The 14691-nt window shown below is 40.2% G+C and overlaps 1 protein-coding gene across 1 annotated transcript; it reads left to right on the top strand.

Moving 5' to 3' along the window:
- Window positions 1-337: 337 nt before the first annotated feature.
- CD164 (CD164 molecule) lies at window positions 338-14285 on the top strand. Its single transcript, XM_055330112.1, has 6 exons — window positions 338-619; window positions 3389-3472; window positions 4810-4881; window positions 6129-6164; window positions 9799-9855; window positions 11675-14285. The coding sequence occupies exons 1-6, from the start codon at window positions 445-447 to the stop codon at window positions 11839-11841; spliced, it is 591 nt and encodes a 196-aa protein (XP_055186087.1). The 5' UTR covers window positions 338-444; the 3' UTR covers window positions 11842-14285.
- Window positions 14286-14691: the final 406 nt, after the last annotated feature.

The raw sequence follows: 14691 nt of genomic DNA, 5'->3' as shown, positions 1-14691 counted from the left end.
CGGAGTCACGTGGCCCGCGCGCCGCCAGCCGCGCCGTCGCCCCCGGCCGCCGAGCGCCACCTCAGGCGGGTTGTTCCATCCGAGCGGAGCGGGAGCCGTCCCCGCCGCCGGAACCAGAACAGCCCAGCTGCGTCTTGGGGGGGGTCTCCGGGGGCAGCGGGGTCGTTCCCTGCGTCTGCGGAGCTGCTTCGCCACGTCCCGGCCGCTGTGAGACGAGAGGAGCCTCCCGGGTCTCCTCCCGATGCCCCTGTCCCCCCCCCCGCGGCCGTGCCGTTGGTATCGCCCGCCCCCGCCTCGCCCCCGCACGCCGTGGCCGGGGGCCCTCACGTGACCCCGGCGCGCTCTCGCGGGGGGCCGGACTCTCCGAGGCGGTGCCGCAGGGGACAGGACGCGCGGAGCGGAGGGCGCCGCAGCAGTCGCCGGAACGCCGGAGCGCAGGCCGCGATGTCGGGGCTCTCCCGCCAGCTGTGCTGGGCCGCCGCCTGCCTGGCCGCGCTCTGTGCGCTGACCGCGGCTCAGGATTTGGACCCGAACGTGACTACCACCACGACTCAGACGACCACCGACAGAGCCACGACGCGGGTGACGACCGCCGCGCCGGCCACCACTCCGGCACCAGGTGGGCGCCGGCCCCGCGGGCTTCCGGGACTCGCCCGCCCGCCCGCCTGCCGCGTCCGCGGTGCGCGCGGGGCCGGGCCGGGCGGCGCTCCAGCAACATGGCGGCCCGTCCGGGAGCAGCCGGGCCGGGGGGGGGGGGGGCGGGGGCGGGGGCGCGCCCGGGGGGGAGCGGCGGCCGTCGGGCTCCCTGCCGCCCCGAGGTGCCCCACGCCGGGCTGCTTTTCAAAAGTGCCTCGTAATCCCCAGTGTCACGTCAGCTCCAGAAGGGGGGACGTGGCCGCCTCCCGCGGCGGCGGCGGCGGCGGCGGCGGCGGCCGTGAGGTGGACGGTGGGGCGAGGCGACGCGCCTCCAGACCTGCCCACCCGGGGCCGCTGCTCCGAGAGCCGACGTCCCCGGGCACTGGCGACCGCCGTGAGGACCGGGGGCGTCGGTGCTCGTGGCCGGTGTCTCAGAAAATAAGTCGCCTGCGACCTGACCGTTTGGACTTTGCGGATCAGTGTGGGATCCGGCTGAGGTCTGGGCGTTTGGTCAAATTAAAAGTTTACACTCCTCCCTGTGCGCAGAGGAAGAAAAGCCACCCCTTCGTGTGCCCGATGCTTCGTATGTTCCCCCTTTTGGTGTTTTAGGCTGAGCTGGAAGATAGGTGGTGAAATCTAGGAGGAAGACGGAGATGGACTAACTCTGCCCGGAGCGTAGGTTTAGTTGACTGTGAAGCTGGGGTTGGAACCCAGGTCTGCCGATTTTCTTTCCTTTTCTTTCTTTTTTTTTTTTTTTTGGTTAAACCCTGTAATCGATTGGGGGTCCTGTGCTTGAGTCGTAACGCTGAAATCTCAAAGCAGAAATTGGCAATTCCGTGACAACACAAAAGAGAGAGGAGAAGATCGATTTGAGGTGAAAAGGAGCCCTAGGTATTTAAAAACCTGCAATCTAGCGTGATGGGTTATTCTAGTTAATATTGGGTAAGGAATAAGCGGCATCCTGACCGAAGAATTGCTGAAGTGGCAGATTTTTACCTTGGCTCCCCCCCCCCCCCCCCCGTGATCCCACTATTTTGAAGCTTCTTCTCTTGGTCTTTGTGTTTTATGAAAGTTTAATATATGATTAATAAGATGTAGCACGATTCAAAAATTGTTAAACGAGGGAAGTAAATTGCAATACGATACTGGACATTTCTGACTGCGCTGTTTCTAAGATGATAGGGCACAGCATGTTTTGTCTCCGGCTTACTTGGCAGTTTCTTCGCAGAATTGTAGTTTTGGAGTGTGTATTTTTCCAAAGAGAAGCTTGGAGATACCCAAGTTAATTGCCTTTGTGTAACTGAAAGTCCTACAAAGGAGATGATTTGTTTTCTCTAAGTAGCAGTTGGATAAGCCGCAGTCTAAAATGAAAGGTAGCAAGTTTTCATTGACTGCTATTCAAACGTTACTCATCAGGCACAAAAGATTTTGGACAACTAGCTTTTTTTTTTTTTTTTTTTTTTTTTCAGTACACAAACCTCTGCAGAACTTATTTTCTACTTTGTGAATCCCTTACTTAAGGGTATTCCATACATTCCAGTTCCTGAAAAATACTAGGGATAAAATATTGAAATGCGTTGCCTCTGTGCAGAACTGTTTTTTTTTTTTTAAAGCACAGGGAAAGCAAATGTGAATGTTTCTTTGGAGTCCTCTGGCTTCCAGGAAAATGGGTAGAACCCTAGTCTAGACTTTTTGAGTTATTTGGCCTATATTATTGACAGACTCTGCTAAATCGTTAAACTGTACGTATGTGAATGTAGCCCCTTCCAGGTGTTACTGTCCCTTATCCTCCAGTCATGGAGGACCCTGGAAATAGCGGATCATTTATGAATTGCAAATCTGGTGTTTTCGGAATGAACATCATCGGGGTTTGGGTTCAACCTGTAACAAATTTTTATTACTTTAAAAAATTCCAACGTCTTAGCTGATGTTTTGGATCAGTGATTTCTTGTGTGTGTGTGTGTGTGTGTGTGTAGTGTTGGCCTTACATAACACTGCCTTTTTTCCAATTTTTTCTTTCTTAAGGATGCTTTAAAATGGCTCAAGAAACCCTGAGTGTCTGTGAAATAGTTGTCCTGTAGCTAAGGGTTGTTTAGATAGGTAATGGGCATTCCCGCTGGCTTGTGGGATTTTTTTTCTTCCCTTTCTCTTGGTGTTTACTTCAGTTCCATAAGTCATTTATAATGATTGGAATTTCTTATTAAACCAGTTTATGTACTATTTTTATGTGTGTGATAAAAAACATGTAGATGGCCTACCCTAACAAATTTTTAAGTGTATATACACTATTAACCATAAGCACAGTGTTCTACAGATCTCCAGAACTTTTCCTCCTACTGGAAACTGTCCCCTGCTTGAGGAGCAGATCTCCATTCCCCCTGCCCTCAGCCCTGGCAGCCATCATTCTGCTTTTCTCCTTCTGAGTTTGACTATTTTAGATACTTAATATTGGTGAAATGATGCAATATTTGTCCTTTTTTGAACGTCTAATTGAGCATAATGTCCTTACGGCTCATCCATGGTGTAGCATATGGCAGGATTTTCTTTTTTTATGGTTGAATAATATTCTTGCAAAAAGTATAACTTTTTTTTTTTAAACCATTCATCTGTTGATGGGCTATAACATTTACCATTTCTCTGAATTAGTAAGTCTGGTACCGTACTTAATGCTCACTTTTGTTTAAAAAAGGTAAGTTGTACAAGCTTAAAGTGACGTCTCAACTGATTGGTTTTATATGCCCCTCCCCACCAGATACCTGTGACAACCGCAACAGCTGTGTTTCCTGTGTGAACACTAGCGTTGATGCCGCTGCCTGCTCTTGGATAGAATGTAAAGGTAAGAAGCTTTGGGATTGCTTTAATTTTAAGAATGCAAACAGAACATTTTACAATATCGTACGGGGTATTTCTGAATAACTTGAAAAATTAGTAGAAAATTAGGAATATTGTGCACTACTTATTTTGCAAATCAGATACTTTTCCCTTGAAGTGCTTATTGCTTTGAACATTCCCCCTAAAATCTCCAGTCTCCCATTCTGTCCCCACCCCTTTAATTCCTTAAACTTGATAATTGAGGTTCAGTAGCTCTTAAAGGAAGAGAGATTTTAAAGCCTTTGAAGATTAAATGGACAAGTACACTGAAATCAGCTGTGGGAGAAAGTTGTGAGATTTTCCCCTGAAAACAGTTTCCCAGAAAAAGGAGGCATTTATCTGCTGCAGGTGTCCTGCTAGAGGAACTACAGAGACCTTAACAAATGTGTTGGATACTTAAATATGGGAGAAGAATGAGATGGGAAGAGAGGTGGTAGTTTTGTTCACTTTTAAAATTAGCCTGATTTGAGGGGTAAAGAGCTAGCTGGAGATACTTTGAAATGACAGTAAGGTTTTTGGTAGAACCATGGGATTACAGCATATTCTGTCTTCTTCATGTAAGGTAGTTGCATTTTTTTTCTTATCAGGAGAACAATTTATCTTCATTAAATCTAGGATTTCTAGGCATTATATCACTACATAATAAAGTTTAAAAACTGATTTTAAAATTAAAGTATTAGCTTAATTTGGGGTTAATTTTTTGTTGTATCAGTCACTTTTTTTAAGTCATAAAATGGAATTTAAGAGTGTGCCCCTCTCTCCCTTTGTGTATGGATGGCAGAGCTGTCATGTCTTGGGCCTTCAGTGCCCTACTGTAGGATATGTTGGGGAAGGGTCTCCCTTACTCTTGCTAGAAGTTTAACTGTCAGGAAATCAGTTTTAGAAAGTGTAGAAGACCAAGCAGAGATCTGGAACAGAGGTCATCCTGCTGCTATTGGGGTACCTCCCATGGTTACTAAGCCTTTATTAGATCCTGACCACTCTCCCTATTGATTCATCCCTCTTGTGGGTTCCAGCAGCCTTCCCTATTCAGTGGTCCTGGCACAATTCTGTGTTTCTGATTTATCTGTTAAATATATTCGTGTGGAGTATAGAAGAATATTTGGAAGGATCCTGTGTAATATTTCTTAATCATGGAGAGAAGGAGAATAACAGTATTTTTTTGGTCTGTGGACTTCTAAAATGTTTATGCCTGAGTTTGATTTTTGGAAGCAATTCTGGAGCTTAGTAACAAAGTCAAAGATAATATAAACAAGTGATTGCTGTTCTTTGTCTCCCTCCCCCTTTCTTCCCCAACAACAGAGAAAAGCTACTGTTCACATAATACAACAGTTAGTGATTGCCAGGTGGTGAATAGCACACAGCTCTGTTCTGGTAAGTATTCACATTGGCTGCTGTGGGGAGTGGCCAAGAGGCGAGGAAGATCTTTGCCTCAGGAAGCCTTATTTCAGTATTTCGTTGGCCATTTCCATAATTCTAACCTTTTAGAAATTTGGTTATAAATGGCATATTCATATGATCTAGGAGGACAATATTTCGAAACTTAGTTTAGAGATTTGACTGTACTGTGGAATGCTGTAGATATAGATATCTCCTTTTTATTTTTTTTATTTTTATATAACTCTTCTGGAAATTCACTATAGTTTAGAGCCTCTCTTTATTTGCATTTTATAGGACTGGACTCTTGTTCTAGCACTTTTCCTGGTTATAGTGCTGGTGATTGTCACAGTCTCTAGCATAGTTTGTTTTATGGTAAAATCTCTTCTGTATTCATCTGCTTTCTCATTTTTGTACTTTATTATTTTTTTTATAAAGTTTTATTTGAGAGAGAGCAAGCATGAGAGGGAATGAGATCACAGGCAGGGGAGAGAGAGAGTGAGAAGCAGACTCCCTGCTGAGCAGGGAGCCTGATGCAGGACTTGATCCCAGGACCCTGGCTGGGATCATGACCTGAGCAGAATGCAGACCTGACTGAGCCACCCAGCTGCCCCAGGAACAAACGATTTTAGTATCTGTTATTAATGTGTGTCAGAAAACAGTGATAATTGTATCAAACCTGTGGTTTCATAAAAATATTGCAAAATTACAAAAATATCACAAGATTAAAGCATTTTAAAAGATACTATTTTAGAGAAAAAGTGGGTAAGTAATTCTACTTAATTTGATTGATGTATCAGAATTAGTTTGGACTATGTAGCAGCAGTACAACCATTAGGGACCCAAGCTGTTTACTGTCAAAATATCTTTGACCTTGCTCTCTAAGGTGAGTGCTCCATAGCTGGAGCCAACATAATTGATTTTCCTGCCAACAGGAAGAGGAAAGAGGCCCATATCTACCTACAGATGCTTTCTAGCAGTTACACTGGGCTGCCTACCTTGGGGAGGCTAAGGAATGTTTGTCTTTCCTCAGGGGAGGGAAGTGTCAACTATAGTTTGGTGCTTCTATTTCTAAAGAAGGGGAGATCAATATTTGGTAGAATAACTGTCCGTCTCCTCCACAAGGTTATACTTAAATGCAAAAATTGTAAAAGTGGTACTCAAATGTCTGCAATTTGAAAAATAGTGTAATAGATTGTAATCTTTTAGATTGCTTTGACTTAATGCCTGTTTGTTTTAAATAGCACCGGAGCCCACTCTGATGCCAACCAATTCTACAGGTAATACAAGATAATTCCCCCTCTTTTAGGATTTGTAAGGTCTCTTGATGGACTTTTTAGTACTTAAATACCTAAAAGTTGTTACTATAATTTTAAAAATTAGTAGATGTGTTTAGTTTTGGATCATAACGATTACGTTAATATGAACTGTTTGAGCCAGTGACCTGTAACTCCAGTGTTTGACATTCATTGAATATGGGAGGATTTATCATATCTTTGGTTTGAGTTTGAGTCCATAAACTGCTTTTTGTGGGTTTTGTGAAAATCTTGGGAAATACAGAAGCCTAAAAGAAATGAAAATTCCTTATGATTCCGATCATCCAGAGGTATACCACATTGTTTTCAGTCATAAAGTTCTCCCAGTCTTGTGTATCTCTCAATAGATAAACTTAACTATGAAATTGGAGAATATGTCCATGCTTTTTTGATTTGTTTTCTCTCTTACTTTGTTGTATAGACTTTACTTATCCTGCACTTGGTTGGATAGTTACGTTAGGTCATCTTTCTCCATGCAGCAGATGTCTTCAGGGAAATATTGCTGTTATCCCTGATAGTGATTGATTCAAACAGCATTCCTAGGTCAGATGATATTGATTGCTTTCCAGAAAGATATGCTTTTCATTCCCATCAATAACTAGAAAGTCTTTCACAGGATTAGATAATTTCTCCTTTTAAAAATCTTTACAAAAGTGATAGGAGGAATAAATCATGAAAAAAAAATCTACTACAGGACAAGTACTAGGCTGGATGATAGATACTGGAGACCGAAGACATTTTGTCTATCATAGGAACTGTGAAAGAGGTAAGCACACTGTGCTGAGACATTTGTAGGAAGGCCTATATATGGAGTAACATGGCAAATGTGGTGACAGTTCCCTGGAGATGTTGATTGAATCTGAAATGATTCTGGTAAATCATGAGGACAGCTTCGCAAGTGGAGCAAGGTGGTCAGTACATGTGAAGGTGATGTGAAGGAGTATAATTAGGTCAGGGAATTGCATTTGGAGTACGTGGTGAGGAAATGTTGAGCTGTGGACACTCAGCAGGATAAGAGTCAGATTGGGAAGACAGATTGGAACAGGAGACAAGAGTGAACACAGGGAGATTAGAATAGATAACCTGTGCAGGGCATTCTGGAGAATTCATAGGGGAAGAGTTGCAGATGCATGCAAATAGTAGGAGGGGTAGGGCTTGAGGGAGGTGACGGCAGAGCTCTTAGCTGACAGTACAGGTAAGCTGATCAGTGTGGGCAAGAGTGTAGTGTGTCCACTGTAGCAGCTTGTAGGGAGAATAGGGCCTGAGGCCCAAACTCCAGGGCACTGTAATGTCTAAGGGTTGGAAGAGGGCCAGAGAGGAAACCGAACCGAGTAGGGACGGGCAAAGAGATGGGTCCAAGAGTGTGTGTGTGTGTGTGTGTATTTTAGGTATATATTTTTTTTTTCGAGGAAGAAGTCAGAATCTATTACAAGGACCAGAACTCCTTTTGAAAGACTTGAGCAGTGGTGAACTGGCTCATACCAGGTTTTGATAGCCGTTTGTGCATTGCTCTTCCAGCTACACTACACACTCAGTGATATTGTGCTGGTAGCTTCAATTACTATGGAAATATTCATTCGATAGGAATCTGCAAATGCTTCAGAACTTTTGGAGAGTATATATAAGTCACTGACTAGAAGACGTTAAAGATTGATGAAAGCAGAGATATTGAGAGAAAAATTAATCAATTTCCAGAAGGTGAGATGTGAACCGAAAGGGGGAAACAGTTTCTTAAACCATTATGGATTCACTTTTAATTTCTTCTCCGTGAATCTTATAGTTTTCATGCTTGCTCCACACTGGGTTCTCCAGCGAAGTACCGTGGAGTCTCCCTTGTTTTCTCTCTCTGGTTCTGTAAAGTGGAAGGAAGTCAGGACTTGCTTATAGAAAATGCATGTTGAGTGGCAATTAGTGGTTGAAAAACAAACCTTTATATGGTCTCTTTCCATGGCTAGTGCTGAAAGAGAGCAAATGAGTTAAGGGATTATTAGATGATGTAAGGAGAATCTAATAATCCTTTTATGTAAAAGGTGTTCAGTGGGGTTAATTATTATAGTCTTCTGTTAGTACTTATAAATATTACAAATAAAAATATTTGTAAATAATCTCCTATAATAGAATGACTAGATTATGTCAGAAATATAGTGGGAAATGTTCATAATATATTAAGTGGAAGACAAACCATTAAGTTCAATACTTTTTAAATCTTTTTGTTGTATAAATTCCTAGAGAAGTGGCCAGCAGGAAGTAACATGTTACTGAGTGGTGGGATTACATAATTTACTGTATTTGTAAAATTCTCCATCACCAAGAGCTTTTGTAAGTGGTGGATTATTTTTTAATGAAAGGAACATAGGTCAGTGGAGGTTTATTCCCTAGGTATTGGGTAATTTTGAAAATTTTATCAAAGTATTTGGTCAAAAGTAAAAGTGTGTAAATGTGTTCCCTATTTACAAAAAAAATTAGTTTGTGGCATGTTTGGAGGATTGGTAGTAAGAATCAAATGGCAAATTAGCAAACTTTTTTCCCTACCATTGTTAGATAAAATTTAGTAATAGCGTTTTCAGATTGAAAAGAATACATGTAGTTTATAAAGTGTTATTTTTTGCAGTTACACAGAATGTATAGCAACAAAAACTTTTAAGGGATTAAAAGTCTGAAAATAATCATATCCTTTAATCTAGGAATTCTGTATAAGAATCAGCCCTATCAGAGATGAAATCAGATATTTCCCTGCTAGGTGTTTATAGTATGGAGAAATGAGAGATGACCTAATTGTCCATCCAAGAGTAAGTAAGTAGGTAAAATGTGTACAGCAGTGCTCATGAGAGGAAAGGATACAAACATGTATGAGAATATCCTAGCAGAGTCGTTCTCATTTATTAGAATCTGTTAGTGGTATCTGTACTGAGAGAGAAGTCTGTTAATAATACAGTGCTCTGGTTCCTAAATTTGTTTACATTCAAATTAATCCTTCTCACGAGAGTTCATTTTCTCTACAGGCATCATCAGGTAATTTAAATTGGGGGAATCTGTGGCCCGAGGGGATCTGTTCTTAAAATAAAATTTTATTGGAACAGAACCATGCCTGTTGATTTGCATGTTGTCCTTGGCTGCTTTACACTATGCAGCGCACAAAGCCTAAATTACACACTGTCTGCCCCTTTAAGAAAAGTTTGCCAGCCCCTTGAAATGAAGAAGCCACGCCGACCTTGATACCTACCTGGGAAATACTGAGCCACACTTATTTCTTACCATGACTTTTTAAGTTAATAGTTTTTGTCATAGAAGCATTAAAAAAACGATAGTTCCCCTCACCTAAACACTAATTCTTCTCCTGTTTGTCCTTTTACAAACTTTATCCAGATGTTAACATAGATAAAATTTTATGATTGCTTAATGTTTTCAAAAGCTTAATTTAAAGGCTAGTATTCTGGCTGTGGAGATAGGTTAGTGAACCATTACCTGAAATGTGGCCTTTATTCTCTAAAAGGTGGAAAACACGTTGAAGTTGATAGCCCTATTTTAAAAAGACTAATTGCTAGATACTGGGAAGTATGGAAATTTAAGTTTTTAATAAGTTTTGTTTACATTCCAGCTAAAACCACAACTCAGCCTTCCTCTTCTACAGCTACCACCACAGCTACTACATCAGGTATTTGAGGATTTTTTTAAAAACTAATAGTAAGGTAGGAGTTGTATATACAGCATTGCCTTTTACTGTTTTTGCCAACAGTTTTATTCATAATGGTTGTGAACTAAAACTCATCTCTTCAATTTGGAGGACTGAGATAGGAGGCTGTTAAAGCAGCAATGGTACATTTGCTGGGAGTCCTTTTCTCATTTTTTAATGTGTAGCCAGCCACATTGGCGTGATACATTAGAGTTCAGAGAGAGTGTTCTTCCAAAACTTTTTTAGTACAATTTGTAGGTGAGATCTGTCTTATAAATTACAAATTAAATACTAATTACTATTAGGAATTAGTTCTGTGCTGTGTTAGATGGTGGCAGTCGGAGTGAAGATAATATAGCCATCCTTTTCACTGAGAGGTCTAAAAAGCCAAGATCAGTGCCAAATGTGCACCTCTGCCATATTTCTCACCATTTCTTTACATGCTTTTTTTTTTAAGATTTTATTTATTTATTCATGATAGAGGCAGAAGCAGGCTCCATGCAGGGAGCCCAATGCGGGATTCGATCCTGGGACTCCAGGATCAGGCCCTGGGCCAAAGGCAGGTGCTGAACCACTGAGGCACCCAGGGATCCCCTTTACATCCCTTTCTAACTCTTTTTTTTTTTTTTTAAGATTTTATTCATTTATTTATTCATGAAAGACAGAGAGAGAGAGAGAGAGGTAGAGACACAGGCAGCGGGAGAAGCAGGCTCCATGCAGGGAGCCTGACATGGGACTCGATCCAGGTCTCCAGGACTAAAGGCGGCACTAAACCGCTGAGCCACATGGGCTGCCCCCCTTTCTAACTTTTAAAAGTGTGAGAGGTAACAGTTTACTAATTAATGATTTGATGTGTTGTAAACTAGCTTATATTTAGGTGATGCCACAGGACATTGCAGATACACAGGTTATGAATCCTTCCCCCCATCCCTATTTAAAATACTGGCATTTATCCCCCGCCCCATTCGTTTGGCTTATTCTTGTGCTACCTTTCTTGGTTTCAGGGAAACTATTTTGTCTTCACAGGAAGAAATACAGAACAGTTGTAATTAATTTTAAAGCTGGCCAGCTTATTATACAGCCACCAGAACCAGTGTTTGATACTCTATTTAAAAAAAAAAAAATCACTTAAAATAAATTGCTTTTTATTAAAATGAATGGTGGTCTACTTGAAACCTTTTACGCCCTAAAAAAAAAAAAATTTGTTCTGTTTCCTCTTGAAACATTTTACTTCCTGAAAAGAGCATTCAACCTTTTGTGGGTTTTTTCCCATAGCGTTTGGTAATGCTTATAAAATTTACATAGTAAGATTTACGATACCTTTAACAACAAGTTCTTTGTTTGTTGAAACTATAAATTGCAGATACTGAAGATATATTTTTGCAGTTTGAAAAATTGCAACCAAATTTTTGCTCATCATGTATATTTAGTAAAATTTAAAAGTTGTATGATTTTTCAACACAAATATTAATATTTACTATAACAACAATATGTTATCTGAAGAAATTGCAAATTTTTAAAGTGCTTTGTATCTTCTCAGGCCATAGTTTATGTACCAAGAGAATCTATTTCTGTCATTTTCGTGTTTGAATTTGTATGGCAGGTTTGACCACCTGATATCACTGGATGGAATAAATAGGATAAATTCTAGTTGTAAAGATCTGACTCCAAGAGCAAATACTTTATAAAATTTAACTCATGGGAAAGTCAAAGTAGAGGTTCAGGGTGGGTCTTGAAATTATGGATAGAGGATTATGGGACTTATTAAGTATTGTTATTTTTTTCTTCCTAATTTAAACAGGTACAACTAATACTACTTTAAGTCCAACTTCACAACCTGGGCGGAAGTCTACCTTCGATGCAGCCAGTTTCATTGGAGGAATTGTCCTCGTCTTGGGTGTGCAGGCTGTAATCTTCTTTCTCTATAAATTCTGCAAATCGAAAGAACGAAACTACCACACTCTGTAAACAGACCCATTAAATTAACAAGGACTGGTGTGTGACTCACTGAAACCAAAATATTATCTTTCAAGATGTCCCACATGGAAGACGCTATTCCAGGATCTTTACATTTTCAAAGGATGCATATAGGATACTTTGGAGCATCGTCCTTGAGGAAAAATCACTTAAGTCATTTTGCTCAACAGGAATATTTAAAATATTCTGCATGAATCCTTGTGGCTGTCTTCTTTTTTATTTTAAATGGCTGCTGCTGTGGGATTATGTTCTCTCTTCTTGACATACCAAATGTAACTCTGTAAGTGATGGAAAACATTGTCCTACGCAGACAACCTCATGACTCTTTTGGCAGTTTAAATTTAGTCCTTTTAAAGCCTGAAAGCTGCATTACTTTCATCCTATCTCAGGATGTAGTTTAGTGACCAGAATTGAGAAGAATGTGCCAAATGAGCATCAATCGGGTGGACTTTTGGCTGTCCTTTCAAAAGTGGAATAAATCTATACATTTAGTATCCTTAGAGTAAACTGTATCCTTAGAGTAAAATTTTGTGCTTGATAAGTTATTTTTTCTACATTAGAAATAAGATGCCACACAGGGAATTACATTCCAGAGTTAAACGAGTGGAAAGGATACAGACCATTAAAGAATAGCAGGTTATCGTTCATACTTGTAAAGCACCTTAAATCACAGAAAATAAAGAACAGTGCCTTAAAAAGACAGACGGAAAGGTAGACTGTGACTTCAGATGTTTGTGATTTATTCTTTCACAGGAGGAAAGGTGAAGGTTGGTTTGATGATGTAACTGTTGAGCTGTAGTAGACCTGCTTTTAGATACCGTACTGTTAGTATTTAATTGAAATTTTACTATTTTATTTCAGACCTAAGCAAGTTAAGCTAAAGGATGTTCTACAAAGTTGAAAGCCTTCATATAGTGAACTTCCCAACATTTTTCTTAGGCTGTTAAAAAGTATAAAAATAAAGTTGACTGATTTCTATTTTCCTTGGTACTTTAGGCAGTATCCTAACACTGTTGTACCTTGAGAGAATTTTCACCAAGCTTCCTTGAAAAGTAACTTTTTTTGAGGCAAGAAGGAAATAAGTTGTTTTAGGGTCGTTTATTAATTCTTTAATGAGACAATCATTTTAAGTTTTGAGACCAGAAATTGACCAGTATAATTTCAGAAAATCTAAGGAATGTTAGTTGATTTGGATCACTGTAGATTTTTAACAATGATTGCCCTGGATTGACAGATTGTGCTTTCTCTCTCTTTTTTTTTTTTTTCTCTTTCTCTCCCATCCTTTATTAGTTTCAGTTCCTATAGTATAATAAGCATGCATACTTTAGGTTTTTTTAGTTTTCTTAGGAAGCACTAGTTTTTTCAGTTTTAGAGGATGCTGCTCCCCTGCTTTTGACATATTGGATTAGTTCAGAGGTTTACATTAGTTTTAAAAAAGCTAAAAAGAAAAAAGTTTTAAAAAAGCTTTGCTTTTCTAGGTCATTAAAGGTTTTGTTTTTTTTCTTTTTCTTTCTTTTTTTTAGCTTTTTTAGCCTATAGGGACTGAGTTTAGCACTTGGTTTTCAATATTTTGTAGTAGGAAATGACAGGTTGCTTGGTCCATTTCATAAACCCAAATTCCTTGCATTTAGATATGATTATATTCAAGGTTCTTAAAATGAAGATTTACTGTTTCTTTGTTACTTGCTGGTACAGTTTAAGTTTGTTTCACTTGCACATTTGTACATACACCAAATGTTTTCAAGTGCCTTAATTGTTTAAAATCTCTGGCTTCAAAGGTTTTTGGGAAAAAGGTGGGTTTACCTCACATTCTTGTGTTTTCATTAGTAATATTCTGAGATTAGTTCTAGGAACCTCACAAAAATTTTTATTATGGTGCCATGGTTGTTAGTTTTTAGTGAGTGCTGTAAGATCCAAGATTCATTTGAAAATATACAGAATTTCCTTTCTCCCAAAGTGGCAAAATTTAGCTACAGTGGTACAAATATCATTTACCTAGATGTGAATACCTTGTCACACGTTAATGTCAACACATACAGCAATTTCTGTGAAAACATAGCTGATGAAGCCTCTCGTCTTCTGTAATTTTGAATACTGCTCTGGCAACAAAACCATAATATGAAACCAGTTAGATTCTGCAAGAAGAGCTCTTACAACAGAACTCACAGCCTCCCCCCCCCTTCCTTTGGTATCTTGAGCCATTAATGATTTTTTTTTTTAATCCAGAAGGTATATTAAGAAACCTTTTCAGATTTTTCTCCTGATATGTTCATGTGGATGTAGTTCTATCAAAACACCTTATTTTACCTTACAGACCTTCGTTGCACAGGCAGACACTGCTGTATTTAGAAATTTCTATTTCAGTTCATTAAAAACTGCAAAACCAATCTGTATCATGTACCAAACTGATTTAAAATAAATCTACGTTTATTGAATCAATCTGTTCTTCTTTATTAACTGAAGTGTTTTTCCATTTTGATTATGAAATTTAATGTTAGCGAATTCACCTGATCAGTCCGTTTGGGGATGGGTGGTCTACTGAGTTTTTATTGCTCTCCACCACCAGCAGGCTGCGACAGATCCGCGTTCATCAGCGGAGAGCAGAGCCTTAGAAACGGTGCTTTCAGCTTTGCCAACGATGGCAGTACGTGAGCCTCTGCCTTGCGTGGCCTTCCCTGGGAAAGCTGTCCTGTCGTCCTCTCCCCTCTGCAGAGCTCGGTTTTCCTTTGTTGCCTTTTTAAGATGTTTCTCTGTCGCAGGTTTGAACAACTTGATTATGATGTGCTATCGTTTCTTGAGCTTGGGGTTTGTTGGGTTTCTTGGGTATATGCTTTTCATCAG

Source organism: Nyctereutes procyonoides, unplaced genomic scaffold (genome assembly GCF_905146905.1).
Source record: "Nyctereutes procyonoides isolate TBG_1078 unplaced genomic scaffold, NYPRO_anot_genome, whole genome shotgun sequence".
In the NCBI taxonomy this organism is placed as follows: Eukaryota; Metazoa; Chordata; class Mammalia; order Carnivora; family Canidae; genus Nyctereutes; species Nyctereutes procyonoides.
Note: the sequence above shows the minus strand (reverse complement) of the source record. Positions and strands in the feature narration are given on the sequence as shown.